We start from the raw sequence: 15,148 nt of genomic DNA, 5'->3' as shown, positions 1-15,148 counted from the left end.
GTATAATTTATTTTCATAACATCATTTTAATTGCAATCATTCTTACGTAAAATAGATGGTTAGATACTGTAGACAGATTGTTCTAACGTTAATATATTGTATTTTCTTCTAACGTACATAACATAATATATAATATGTAAATTAAAATTGTATCAAATAGATATATATTTCATTATTTGAATACATATGTTTAAATTTCGAAAAAAACAAAATAAAAACACTATTCGTGTTCAGATACTTTCCCGATTACTTAATCTTTTTCATCTTTCATCATTTCATCACTTTCGCTTTAATCAACATTCCTTGATTCCTAATTCCCAAGTCATCGTTCGATTACGTTATATCTTATGCGATCGTGAATGAGCACAGTAATCTTGATCGAGCAAAAAATCTGAATTAAAAATATAATTCGATTAATGTGAACTACATTTTAATTAATTATAACACATATCACATGGAATAATTCAATTGTAATAATTGCAACAACGCTCCGCGGCGTAAAGCAATTCGCAATTGCTATTTCGAGACGGAAATAGCTGGGTCGAGTTCGTCTAAAATTATTCGATTGGATAGAACGAAATCTCGTTTACCACTTAGTACGCTTCCGTGCCGGTGTCTCTTAACCGCGATCGATCGCGCCGGTGTATCGATTCAACGACATCGATATGGCAGAATCGGAACGGTTTTACAAAACTCTGTGCTCGTTGGAGACCGTGAGATCCGAGAAAAGAGGTTTCTTCCGTGATTTTAGCGAGAACGTGACACGAGTCGCCGGGGAACAGTGGATTTCGAAGGTGTTCGGTCGACTGGCCACCGACGAGGAACGAGTTCGAACTGTTTTCACCGATTCAAAGATAAAGGACGCTGTTCTAGAAACATTGAATCGCACGGAGATCCTTTATCGTGACAAGGATGCAATGGCGTCTAGAGCGAGAAGACTCGAAGGATTCGAGGCAATGGCAGCGGGGGAAAGACGGAAGGCGTTATTGCTGTTCAGTCAAGCCATTCTTCGAGCATCTCTTCCAGGTTTTTCTTTTCTTTTTTTTTTTTTTTTTGGAAGATAATAAATTAATTTACCGATGTTTAATTAAACTTTTGCCCACTGCGCGATTAATGGAAGAAATTAAGGTTAGGTTACGTCTGGGTTTACGTGTATCTTTTGTGGTTATGTCTTTATATATTTAGGAATTTTGAATGGAAAGATTCGTTACATTAATTGTAAATTAATGTTTGATTAGGAAATGTTATCTTTGCTTGAAATAGTATAATTCTTTATTAAAGAGTTTGGAGTTAATATGGGATTTCAATTCTCTTGAACGTATTGATTATGATATTTAGTAAATTTAGTATTATTATTATCTTTGTTATTAGTACTTGTATATTTATATTCATATCTATTAATATATTGTTTTTGCTTCGAGATATATCTAAATATGCATATAATAAATATCTATGAAATGAAAAACACATTTATTCAAATAACATGAATTAGAAATCCATAATTTACATAAAATTCCACATTATCAATAAATTAATATTATAAATATATTAAAACTTCTTATTAGAAATAATAAATAAATATATTGTCTAGTTATCTATTAAAAATAACGAATAATTATCTACAGAAAAAATAGAAAAAAATTAATAGACAAAGAATTAAGAAAAAATTTTTTGAAATGTTTAAATCATTTTTTTCTTTCTGCTAGAAATATTTGTAAATTAAAAAATTATATTAGACATCACTTTAATATTGATTTTATTGGAAGATTTATCAATTTATTGATAAATTTTTTTAACTTTTTTCATTACAATTATTTATTGTTATCAGCATACAAATTTTTACTGTCGATCGAACAAAATTTTAAATATTTACGTCGAAGATTCATGATACATCAAACAAGTGGAAAACTCCTGTATATATCAATCTGCCAAAAGTATCAAAATTATTCAAATCAGTATCGAATCTTTGAATATTTAGCTAATATACGTAAAAATCGAAGAATCGAAAAAAAAAATCGAATTTTAAGATTATACATACTATATTTACCAATATATAAAATGTGAAAAAGAAAATATAAAATGTTATATTGGGGTGTTTTTAAAATAGCAACAGACGTGAATTGCAAATGTATCGATATTTTTTCGAGATGTATTTTATTTATTTAAAAAATTCAAAACGATCGAGTAAATATCATTTACGATTTCTTTTGATGGCCACAAAGAATCATATATTGTGATTGCCATTATATTGCCATCATTCTTTGTCAATAAAGGCGCGGACACATTTGAAAGTAAAATTTTCGAAAATTACTTCTTGAAAATACTATCAGTGCGACAATGTGATTAATCGTTTCTTAGATATAGATATATGTATATGAAAAATGAAAATATACATTGTGTAGAAAAAAAATTGAGTACAAATTTTAAAAGCATATCATCAAAAATCATTAATTTTGAAAGTATTCAGATATTTTATTGTAATAAAATATTATTTCTAAATATTATGTATTTTTTTTTTTCAATCTGTATTTCAATATATTTTTTTTATAGAAGTACGCCGATTTAAATCCAATGGATTTTTATCTATGGAGACGTATAATATATAATAAATCAATTGTTTCATTAAATGAATTAAAAAATCGAAAATTATTGTTAAGAGAAATGAATCGAATATTGTTCAACTTATGCATGCTTCTATGGAAAATGGTGAAATGGATGAGAGGTTAAAATATAAAATATCTTTTTTTTAATTCAAAACTAATGATTTTTGAACTTACATTTATTAAGAAATTGTTCAACTTTTGATAATTATTATTACACGTTTTTAAAATTTGCCTTCAATTTCTTTTTCGTACACTCCATTTATATACATATATATATATATATATGTAATTTGAAAAATCAAAAAAAAAAAAAAAAAAAAAAGGAAAAAGTCATTAGTAACATACTTAGGAATTAACAAATGATTCATGCGAAGAATATGTACACGTTATGGAAATAAAAAATATGCATTATGCAAAATATGTAAAATAAAAAATATATTTTTAGAATTTAGTCCTACGATAAAAATGGACAATGATAGAAACATAGATATTTTTGTTCGAGTTTCATTTTTTTATCTTTATTTCGTGTAAAAATAGGTATAAATTATGATAACATTTGCATAAATATCCTAGACAATCTTTAGATAAAAATCGATAATACCAAAGCAAAGACAATACCAAGTATTATCAAAATTTATTGATATTTCTTATTCAGTATATGTATTGATATATATACTGAATTGTATATTAAATATTAATATAATATTATTTGTGTATTTCATTTTTTTTTATTCAAAATAAAATTCAACGTTATTCTCTGTTGATTTTAAATATATATTATAAATATATATTAATATGTATTTTATTGGTTCTATAAAATTTTCGTTTATTTACAATAATTTCTATTTTTATAAAATAATTCTCTATATATTTTTAATGATTTTGCATAATTAACTATGTTAAAAAAAAAATTATTATTTCATAATAATTTATATTATTTATAACATGAACATTATTTTACGTATACACATGATTTTGAAATATCAATAATTTTATAACACGTAACAATCGAAATTAAAATCAAAAAATATTTTTAAAAATATGTTTAAAAAAAAATTATCGAAGTCTTATCAAAACTTTTCAAAAAATTAATTTTACAGAAATTATTTTTTGCATATGAAATCATAAATAAGACATTAATTTTAATTATACATATAAATAAATATAATCCACTTCAATATGATGCTATTCTGGGGAAAAAGTCATGAAACCACGAAAAAAAAAAAAATGCAGATCTTTGTAATAAAATAAAAGCAAAATAATTATTTTGAGATGCAATTTTAATTTTTTTCGTTTCACTATCAATTTTTCTCTCTCTCTTCTCTTGTTTCTTTTTTTTTTTTTCAGGCAAATGCAAGACAGTCGATCGAGGATTAGGATTACCACTCGCGTTCCTAGCTAGAGCCGAGGCTTTTCTCACGTGGAACGAACACCGGTTCGCTCTGGAAGATTTGACTTTCGTCGAGGAGATGAATCATCTTCTGCCAAACGAGTTAAGGTGAAGAGAGAAGCGTTTGACAGGAAGATGGAAGAAACAGAGATCATAAGTGTCGTTTTAAAAATTATTCAAAGTTAAGAAGATGAATATACATATTTTTTTCAATGATCTTTGTTATAAATAATTAAAATTATCTATTTCGATTACCTAATAATCAATAACAATGATAAGAATTCTTTTTCTTTGTTACTCGTAATCAATTTATAAAAATGTTTTATCATTATATTAGATTATTGTCAACTTTATGGTTATTTAACCGATCAATGATATAAGATTAATTATTATTTATAGAAAGATAGATATGGATATGCATGAAACAAAGAATAGAATTAAATGGAAAAGTTAAGATGTTAAACATTATACAAGATGATGTATCTAAAATAAACCGAATATTTCAATTGTTGTTAATGATGAAAAGAAAAAATGAAATACCAGATTAAATTTGCACGATAAGAAGCATCATAATTTGATATATGAATAACTTTTTTGGTAAGTAGAATTCATATGAAATAATATATTTTTGTAAAATGTCGTAGTAAAGCATTTTAAAAGTAAAGCATTGGTTCAAGATCATTTATAATCAATAAAGCTTGTATTATCAATTGTAAAAGAAAATAATTTATTCTTAATATGAGCAATCAAATATTTTACTTGTGTAATGACAATTTATCAATGTATTATTGTATTTACTTTAAATATGTAAAGTGGTGAATTTGAGCATCCAAAATTTGAGCAAATTTCGTTCTTTCATCTCTTCTCTGATTATCGATTCTCTATTTTATTGTATTCTTTAATTTAATCTTCCCCATAAATAAAAATCTAAAGGCATTAAGTCTAATGAACCATATTGTTCATCCTTAACATATTTTGTAAGCCATATTATAATCTATAGTAGAATATATTTAAAATTAATAATATTCATAGATAAAGAATAAATAATGACGTATAAGAATGTTTATATTCGATATATACGTATTATGATGTTATTAATGATATTATTAATAATCAGAGGAATTATATAAAATAAATTATTCTCGAATTTGATTTTAAAATTGACCTTGTACCATTATGCAAATCATTGTGCGCATTATCTTAAAATGTTTTACTAGATAATAGATACGAAATATATCATTCCATTTAAAAAAAACGATTTTAGCATGACCTCTAGGCGTTTACCTATTAAAAAGCTATTTACATGCAAGTTTGGTTGATATATTTTTTCTTATCATTTTCCTATCAATAAACCAAGATGTTTAATTCATTATTTATTTTATTCTTTGTTTCATATATATTCATATCTCTCTTCGATTTAATAAAATATATAAGTTTTACAATTAATTTTGTGCTATTGATGGATATTAATTGCAACAAATGACAATTGACAATAATTAAATATAAGAAACATTTTAAAAATTGTATTAATAGTAATGAAGAAAAAATTTTCTGATCATTAATATATTAGTTATCAAAATAAATTTTCATTTAAATGGTTATTCTAAGTAACGAGAAGAGTTGAGAGTTTATTTTATTTCTAAAAAAGATTTGATTATGGCTGCCATCTATTTAAGTAAATAGTTAAATTTTTACTCGACGATTTTTTTGTTTTTTCTAATTTTTTAAATAACTATGCTATTTTGGATTTTTGGAAAAAAGTAAAAAGAAAGTATCTTTTAGAACAATGTTGGCTCGGAAGAAAGAAACGTGCGAGAAATTCTTACGTGCAAATGAGAAAAGCCTAGTATCTATTGAACAGGTGTCGGATCGAAGGAATGGAGCATTGGTTGCCACCGAGGAGAAATATGGTATGTTTCTGTCGTTGAGATTGGCAACCATGACGGCCAATACAAGCTACACATAAGATATACATCCACATCTACATCTCCATAAAATCAAACAATTCACTAAATTTTAACCAAAAAAATTTTGTTGAACTGTTGAAAATTTTGGAAAGAAATATTTATTCGTTTATTTACATATTCATTTATACAAAAAAAAAATATATACCTACACATTTTAAAATCCACAAAATTAAAAGATTATACATATTTTAATCAAAAAATTGTTACTCTTTCAACTGTTCTACCTTTGAAAAGAAATATTTGTACAATTATTTATTTATTCATTTATAGAAAAAATCCACAAAATTGTCATCCCTTAATTTATCAATTATTGAAACTCAAAAAATAAAATTTTTCGTTTATACAAAAATAAATACGGAAAACAATGTCCAAGCTTAATCAATAAATATTAATTAACTCTTAAATTAACAATTACACCAAAAAAATGGTTTTCAAAAGAACATTCAAATTCTTTTATTTTATAAACAAAAATACATAATCCTCTTTACGATAAACAATTCATTTTGTGTATAATTTACATACTTTCAACTTATATTAAATTGGAATATTCACCGTAATTTAATTGTATTGCATTCGTATCGGAAATTCCACAAAGAACGTGTTAACGTTTGAAATATCAAGAAATTCATTTTAATACTCATACTCATACTTCGTTTATCAAACTGTAGATAATTAACGATTTCCTTTTCTATTCATTTCAAATCGAATTCGTTTACTCTTCAGTATTGAAAGGTGGTGAAAATCCTCGTCTACCAGGAGCCTCGACTCTCCTTGACGTCGAAGAAACGGCGAATGCTGGGAAACGAGTGATCGCGGCGAAAAATATCGAGCCTGGGGACCGATTGATCATTGAATCGCCACACGCGGCCATTCTGCTTCCAGAATTCTTCGGTACCCATTGCCAACATTGTTTTTCGAGGTTAGCCTTGTCCCCATAAATATCCTTTTTCTAGAAGAACCGCGAAAATTTGAAACAATATTGGAAAATTTCCAAGCGTTATTTAATATATTAAATCGAATATTATTTGCTACGGTAAAACTTTCATTATTTTCATCATTGCTAAGATAATTTAATTTACACGTTTAGAATATTTAAATATTTAATATAAAAATATATGAAATAAATTGTACAACAAATATTGTTACAAAATTTGAAATATTTTCATGAATATGTAACTTGAAAATATTATTCATTTAATATTTGAATATTATTTGTTGTAATATAATCTTCGTTATTTCTATCGCTATGATGGGATAATTTAATTTTTGCATTGTAAAGTGATGGAATGTTTGATTATTTTAATATAAAATATGAAATAAGTTGAAAATTATTCTATATTCATACGAATACTATTTATTACAATAGAACTGTCATTATTTTCATTGAAGTGGTATATAGATAATTTGCATTATTGCGAATACGATTCAAATGATAGAATGTTCGAATATTAAATTAGTTGAATAATGAAGGTTTTACTAGTATTTACATTTGGATTAGATTAGATAAATTGAATAATTTTAATTCGTATTAAAATAAATTAAAATAATTTACTTAAATTTAAATAAACCGTTAAAATAAACCAGTCAGAAGGCAAATATATGATATGACTAGTTAATATCCCTTATATAATAATAATAATCTTTTCGTGAGGATCATTTTTGGAGGATTCATCCAAAATAAACAATTCTGACGACAACAGTCGTACACTCGTTTTTGGTCCAAACGATTATTTTTACACAGATGACAGTTTAGAACAGTGGCCAAATTAGTGTGAATGATACTGATTAATCAAACATTTGTATAAATATACAAATTTATGATATAATATATATCACAGGTGATATATTATCTGTTCTAATATTTTACTGTTATCATTTCTTTTTTGCTTATTACAATTAGAATATGGATTATCCATAGAACAACCAATAACTAACTATTTGTAATATGATATTCAAACATCATGGTATGAAAGGTTGTTGCTCTAAAATTAATACACCTTTCAGAATAAAATTAAAGTTGACGAAATTATAAAAATATCTGTTAAAACTTATTTATTAATAATTATAAAAACTTGTTATTAGAATTGTTCCACATTATCCAACGTGAACTTAATTTGTTTAATAATTTAATAAATAAATCTACTAATTTTATGTGTCAAATTTTGCATTCGTTCTAGGATTGATCCTTCAAAAATGTCTTCATATAAATTCTCTTCTATTATCTTTTCATAATTTATACGTTCGTTTTTATCTCTAACATCAATCCTCTAAACGTATTCCACAAATATATTTCGAAATTATATTTTGATTGAAATTATGTATCTTTTACAAAAAAAAAAAAAAAATTAAATCTGAAATTGAATTTTCACACATTTTCGAAACAAGCATTTGTGTGCTATTCAAAAACGGAAGCAAAATATATAAAATCGCACGTTAAAACTTATGTGAGAAAGAAAATCAGGTAAAACTTCATGTAAATAAAGTCTATTAAAGTCTATCTATTTCAAAAATCTATTTCCACTTTCTTTTTGTATTAAATCGTTAGTTAAATCGGTAGTTTTAAAACGATTCTGAAAATAATTTCTTCGTACTGTTATATATCGGTTCTAACTAAAACAGTTATATGGAACCGAAATGATATTATAACAGTTATAAATTAAAAAAGTTCTAGTCTATATCGGTTACGGTCCCGGTTCTGCAGAAACCGTTATTATCGGTTCTGAAACGATTCTATATCGGTTTTTAAATGATTACGTATCAATATATTCCATTTTCTCTTTTACCTCGATCGTCACGAATGAAATGTAAAGTATTAAAAAAAAACTTTTCTTATTCCTTGAAAAATTGATGGCAAATAAAGTTTGATGCATGCCAAACAGAAAGACATATTTTTGTGATTAGGCACAAGTGAAAAATAATGACTTTGAAACTAATTAGTTATATATATATACATTAATATTAATAATTTTGGACATAATGATGATTATTGACATTAAATGGCATTTATTTCTTTGAATAAAATATTAAAATGTTTATAAATGTTTATTAATAAATGAATAAAAGAATTGATGCATTGTTGATCATATAAATTTATATAATTTATTGGAAAGAAAAATTGTTTTGTTCTTTGTATATATTTTTGCAGAAAAGAAAGTGATCTTCAGTTTTCTTTAATTTGCAATACTGCATATGCTTTTACAACATATGAAACCATATCATGTGTCAAGACGAATTCATTCGTGTGCCTGACCATCATTTTCAGGTGTATCATAAACGATATTTTTAACAGTGCATCATAAAAAGAAATTGAGAGGAGACAAATCTGGAATCATCATCGATAACCATTTAAATTACCATAGGTTTGTCAAATTCCATTTGTTTGGATAATAATATTCTATTCAAGAAAGATGTCTAAAACAAAAAAAAGCTAATCACATTGAAAATATCAATATAATATATAAAATGTTTCTGATCTTATAAGATCATATAATATGTAATAAATAATCTTAAAGATCACTTATGCATAAGATCATGCATATGAATGAATTCATTTCATTCATTCATGATATGAAAATATGTACAATATGTGCAAGAGCATTTAAAAATTGCTCATCTCTGTCTCTCGAAAATTATTGGACAAAATGTAAATATAAGTATGCAAACTAACCAATTTTAAAAAACCAATATTATCTCCTTTTTTTTTATTCTTCCCAACTTCGACATTTTCAGATTCAAAGCGCCGATAGGATGTCCGGATTGCAGCAGCGTGGCGTTCTGTGGAAGAAAGTGCAGGGATGCAGCCTTGGCCGGCTACCACAAATACGAGTGCAAAATTCTGGCCCTGTTGATAGGTATAACGCACGAGTAACAATCCCCGCTCCAACGTTCCGAAAAACACGATCGTCTGTTGCTTCGTCAGGCTCGGGGATGAGCGTTTTGAGCATGCTCGCCCTGCGAATGGCGACTCAAATTGGCGCAGCAGGCTGCCTCCGCGTCCACCGAGCATTAAATCGTCAGGATCCAGTGGTGGACGGGGAGGAAGCCGCGGAATCGTCGACGATAACAACGACGACGTCAGAGGGGAAACTGAGCAAGTCGGCGAAGCGTCGTTCGAGAAGGAAGAAACTTCGAGACTCGAGACGGACAAAGGAGGGGGAACCGGTGACGAAACGCGGGGAAATAAAAGAAGAGGAAGGGGGGGGCGAGGAGAGAATGGTGGAAAGTGTGGATCTGCGAGTGTACGGTCTCGTGATGCATGAAAAACGAAGGGCGGCCAAGGACTTTTTCGAAAGATCGTTGATGGCGGCGTTTCTTTTTAAGTGCTTGCAGAAGGTTGGATTCTTCGACGATCCGTCGAGCAACGAAGGTAAGAAAGGAAAGTATTTTATTTTGAAGAGGAGAGATTATTTTCTCTAAATAAAAATATAGAATTAATTTTATTTCGTTCGAAAAACGATGCGATTTTATTCTATATTTTTTTTTTTTTATTTATCTTCACAAGTAAAAATCGAAAATTAATTAATATAATTATAGTTAGAACAAGTTTTCGAATTTAATTTTCTCGAAAACAAAGACCTAAAAGAGAAAAATTTTATTTTATATATTTATATAATACACTATTGCTTATTTATTAGTAGCAATGAAATTTGCAATTTTTGAAAATTGTATTATATACAGAAAAAAAGCCATTGTTACATATTTTGCACAACACTTTTCCATTTTACGAAATTTTACAAGTGCATTTTTGAATTGCACGTTTCCTTGGAATTTTGATGCAAGATTCTTAATCTTAAAACATTTAAAATCATGATTTTTGAATTCTTGCAAATAAGCGATATGTATTTCTATATGCTCAAAATCGTTATTTCGTCTTTATAATTGGTTCGAAGAATACAAACAAAAATTTAGCGCTTGAAAATAGAGTTTAATCACGCCCTCTCGTTTCAGAGACGCCCAACGATCGAGAGATCGCAGTGGCCAGCCTGCTGCTGAAACATCTTCAGTTGTTGCAATTCAACGCGCACGAAGTATTCGAGACGCGACTTGGAGTGGAGCATCGGTTTCGTGGTAGCAAACCTATCTATATAGGAGTAGCCATTTATCCGACAGTTGCCCGATTCAATCACGATTGTTATCCGGCGGTAACCAGGTGGTTGTTACTTTTAGGGATAAATTATTCGAGACTTTTCGAGTTCTTAAGCCTCGAAACTTTTTGCTATTTTTTTCGAAACGTGACGAATAATTTGCAAATTAATTATTAATTACGAAGATAATAAATTATACGATACAATGTTAATTTATTTTTATTATATTTACCATTTGTATTATAATTCATCTCATTTTATATTTGGCACAATTTCATCAATTCATTAAGTATACAGTTTACTTAAAAAAATAAAAGACAAATATTTAATTTTCTGCAAATCGAAAAAATTACTATTATATGGCCAACTATGAAATTTCTAAATTTAAAAAATTTCAGAAATTAAAAGTTTGTTAGTTCTTTGCGAGACAGATGAGTATTTTTCAGGAAAAGAAAGAATAATATAAATATTTTAAGTGTAGAAAGTTTCGAGAGTTCATAAAATTCGAATTTAAAAATTCAGTCTCAATCTTTAGTTACAGTGATGTCCATTTTAATTGTCGCAGGAATAGCATAGAAGTTCATTCGTTATGGGAGATATAAGTCTCGTGACAATTGTTTTTACTCAATTTCATTCTTCAATTTTTATTAGTTTGATTAGAAACAAGAGAGAAAAGCGTTCTCTAGAGATGCTTGTATTTCTTTTTACGATACATAATACTTTAATAGATGGGCGTCATTTTTATTGTTTTTGCACATATAACGAGGAAATCTCATTATTGCTCATAATTAAATATTATGAATTTAAAGAAATGAAACTTAATTTTGTAACTAAAAAATTAATCAATTATATGTAGATTTATTTGTTATTTTTTTGTAAAAATAATTATCTAAAAATTATCTAATCTAACCTAATCTTAAAATTAGAACCAATTCATAAAATGGAAATATGAAATTTTAGAATTTTCATGTTTTTTTTTTTTATTTTTATAAAAACGACAAATAAAAATTTGTTCTATTCAAAACTGAAATCTCCACAATATCTTCGAAATATTAAGTTTCTAGTTTCTATGCATGTTTAAAAAAAACTGGTTAACAAAGGACTATATTATATTTCGTATTAGATCAACCATAACTTTTCACACTAAAATTCTCTGAAATTATTATACTTCTTATTGCACTTCTTTAGATATTTTCTCGGCCGTTGTATCGTGATTCGAGCAACTCGCAGTCTCCGACCAGGAGACGTGGTCGCTGAAAATTACGGGCCTATATTCACGAAACGAAACTTAGAGGAAAGACGAAGAAGTCTGGCTGGAAGATATTGGTTTTTCTGTGAATGCAACGCCTGTCGTGAAAACTGGCCATGCTTGGAAGTTATGACAAACGATGATGTTAGACTGAGGTGAATGTGCTTTTCTTTTTTTCTTGTCTTATATTGTCTTATACTCGCCTATAAAGATGTTTTTGTGTTGGGATCTGAGGGAAAAATATGAAGTACGAAATCAAAAAGAAATCAAATTGGATTTGGAATAATCAATTATTACGTGTATTGCACATCTCTTCGTGAATTTAATGACTTTTTAAAGAGAAATGTGAACAGAATTTTAAAAAAAAAAATAAATAATATTATACAGAAATCTGAGAGAAAATTAGATTGAAAAAAATAAAAATTATCTTTATATAATTAAATAAACTTTACGCTTTTATAGATTGTTTTTAATCACTTTGTTATGATGCGTATATTTATGGAAGATATATTTTTAATATATTCTCAGGTCGGAACGAATAATAGAAAAGTTAATGTACAAAAATGTCGATTAAGAATTATTTATTAAATTATAATTCAAATTTGTGTAGATGAAGCGAGAAAAAGTCGATGTATCTCAGAAATATATTAATATCCTGTATAAATAATAAAGAAATAATTAGTAGAAATTCGTTGCATCTCAATAATTTTAAAAAAAAGAATAAAAAGTTTAGTCTAATCAAAATTAATTCATGAAAATGTGAAAATGAAAAATCTTAATTTCGAATTATCTTTTTTTTTGAATTGAAATAAATTTAAACGTGGCCAATATGCCAATATTGAAATTCAAAATTTCAATACAACTGCATAAATATTTTTTTGGAAAATTTTGGCGGAAATTTTTACTAATTAATAATAATATAATATAAAACTTTAAACAAATTACAATTTTTGTTATTATTTATTAACCTAACTCGCTTTAATTCACAAGTTAAACTTACATTAAGTCTAATCAAAATCTGAAAAATATTACAATATGTATAATGAATATATTTACATTTTTGAAATTAAAACCGAGCAGAATAAAAAATTTTTTAAAATTAAATTATTAAAAAAATTAATATAATAAGTTGATTATTTTAAATACTGAGTTCAAATTGTGTTGTCTTTATATTAATTCATACTAATTTTTTTAGATTTTTTTCATCATCATCTGACACAAATCACAAATTTTTTTTTATTTTTCTCATTATAACAAAGTGTTTAAAATAATCTTATTATAATATGTGAGATACATTTATCAAATTTTATTTTTAGGGAAATAATTTAAATTTTATCTTTTTCAAAAAATCTTTCTCTTCAACTATGTAAAACAATACATAAATATATAAATATATAAAACAATTATAATTCAAATTGAATCTTCTATAATAACGAAACAAAACAATACAAATATATTTTTCATGACAAATAGAATAATTCCTTATTAACAAGATTCAGAATACTGTATATTTTTCCTATAACCGAAAATTAAATTGAGTTTAAAGAGTATTGATGCAGTAATTGAAATCACAAGATTTCATTTTGACCAAATTTTTCTTGAACTCGATCTCTGTATATAATATCCAATATTTATTCCAAAAAATATATTATTCAAGATATATTCAAGATAGGAGATACTTCAATTGCAAATGTTACAGAATTGGATTGATGGAAAAATAATATTAGTTTTGTGTAAAAATAGATCAATTTACTGTAATATTCTGTATATCTATCTAATTTTTAAATTATTTAAACTTTGTATGAATATTATGAAACTGTTATAGCGTATTAGTAAATATTTTTCATATTTTTCAAGAAATATATGTTAAGAAATGATAAATGATTATTCGTATTATTCTCAGAATAGTTGCATTTATATTTTTTTTAAATTCATATGATTGAGAAATTGTCTCGTTTAAATGCTACAATCTTTTTCAATTTAATTTAAATTGATTTATAAAGTCAACAATAAAATACAACATCTTCATCTTCATAAAATGAATCCATCATATTACATATGAAATTACTTATCTTACCAGATATCAGTGAAAAAACTTTTTTCAATATCTAAAAAAATATTAAACCAATAAGAATTACAAATCTACAAGTATTTATAGAAGAAACTATCCATTTCAATGAAAATTTTTACACTTACAATTTATAATAAAATTTTTATATTCACAGCCTGGTTTAGTTTTTTGATCACAATTTCATAAATTTGTTTTCAATCGTAGATGTCCAACCAAAGGATGCTCTAACATTCACCAGCGTCCACGAAATACCAACAAATCCATCTTCGAGTGTTCCTCTTGTCGACGAAAAATCGACTTGAGAGAATCGTTGGACCAGTTGCGCGAATGCGAACGACTATACGCTCGAGGATTTGAAACAATGGAAAAAGAACAACCCAAGAAGGCACTGGAGGCATTCTTTGAAGCAACAAGCAAGTTTCATAAAATCGCTATGCCGCCTCATAAAGACACTCACTTGGCTGAAATTGCAGCGAGCGCGTGCATGGCGGATGAAGGAAACGTTTACCAACTTGACTCCTTCCTTTGACTACGCGAATTTGCTACCATCTATACCATCTTATGAACAACGAAATAGAGAAGAAATGGAACTAAAGAGAACAGGAATAGAAAAACAAAAAAAAAATTATGTGATTATTACCTTCATCGTAGTTTGATCGTTTGAGCAACATTTATCTCGATAAATGGTGATTAAAATAAAGATATTTCAAAGAAATTGTTACAAAAATCACGTGATAGATCGGAAAAAAGGAGAAATATATGGATAATCGATGTGAGAGTGTAA

At 26.6% G+C, this 15,148-nt stretch overlaps 1 protein-coding gene and 1 long non-coding RNA gene across 2 annotated transcripts; one reads left to right on the top strand and one right to left on the bottom strand.

The window, feature by feature from the left end:
- The first annotated feature begins 83 nt into the window (after positions 1-83).
- LOC100867469 (protein-lysine N-methyltransferase SMYD4) lies at positions 84-15,079 on the top strand. The gene is made up of 9 exons (XM_012495472.3): positions 84-1,026; positions 3,951-4,101; positions 5,776-5,903; positions 6,684-6,879; positions 9,690-9,811; positions 9,880-10,326; positions 10,908-11,109; positions 12,233-12,448; positions 14,569-15,079. Exons 1-9 carry the CDS (start codon positions 666-668, stop codon positions 14,891-14,893), a joined length of 2,148 nt encoding a protein of 715 aa, XP_012350926.2. The 5' UTR covers positions 84-665; the 3' UTR covers positions 14,894-15,079.
- LOC147657680 (uncharacterized) lies at positions 14,187-14,922 on the bottom strand. Its single transcript, XR_015291976.1, has 2 exons — positions 14,490-14,922; positions 14,187-14,401 (listed from the first exon to the last, which is right to left on the bottom strand). It is a non-coding gene; the product is annotated as an uncharacterized LOC147657680 (long non-coding RNA).
- Positions 15,080-15,148: the final 69 nt, after the last annotated feature.

The sequence above is a fragment of the Apis florea genome, unplaced genomic scaffold (genome assembly GCF_048593485.1).
Source record: "Apis florea isolate Af1SG1 unplaced genomic scaffold, ASM4859348v1 contig_2899_pilon, whole genome shotgun sequence".
NCBI lineage: Eukaryota > Metazoa > Arthropoda > Insecta > Hymenoptera > Apidae > Apis > Apis florea.
This window is presented reverse-complemented; position numbering and strand designations above follow the sequence as displayed.

What these genes read in the sequence shown, in the direction of transcription:
- LOC100867469 (XM_012495472.3), top strand. Translation starts at nt 666, where the DNA reads ATGGCAGAATCGGAACGGTTTTACAAAACTCTGTGCTCGTTGGAGACC. An exon ending in CTTCTGCCAAACGAGTTAAG is followed by an intron (nt 4,102 to 5,775) that starts GTGAAGAGAGAA and finishes AGTATCTTTTAG; the next exon opens with AACAATGTTGGCTCGGAAGA. An exon ending in CGATCCGTCGAGCAACGAAG is followed by an intron (nt 10,327 to 10,907) that starts GTAAGAAAGGAA and finishes CTCTCGTTTCAG; the next exon opens with AGACGCCCAACGATCGAGAG.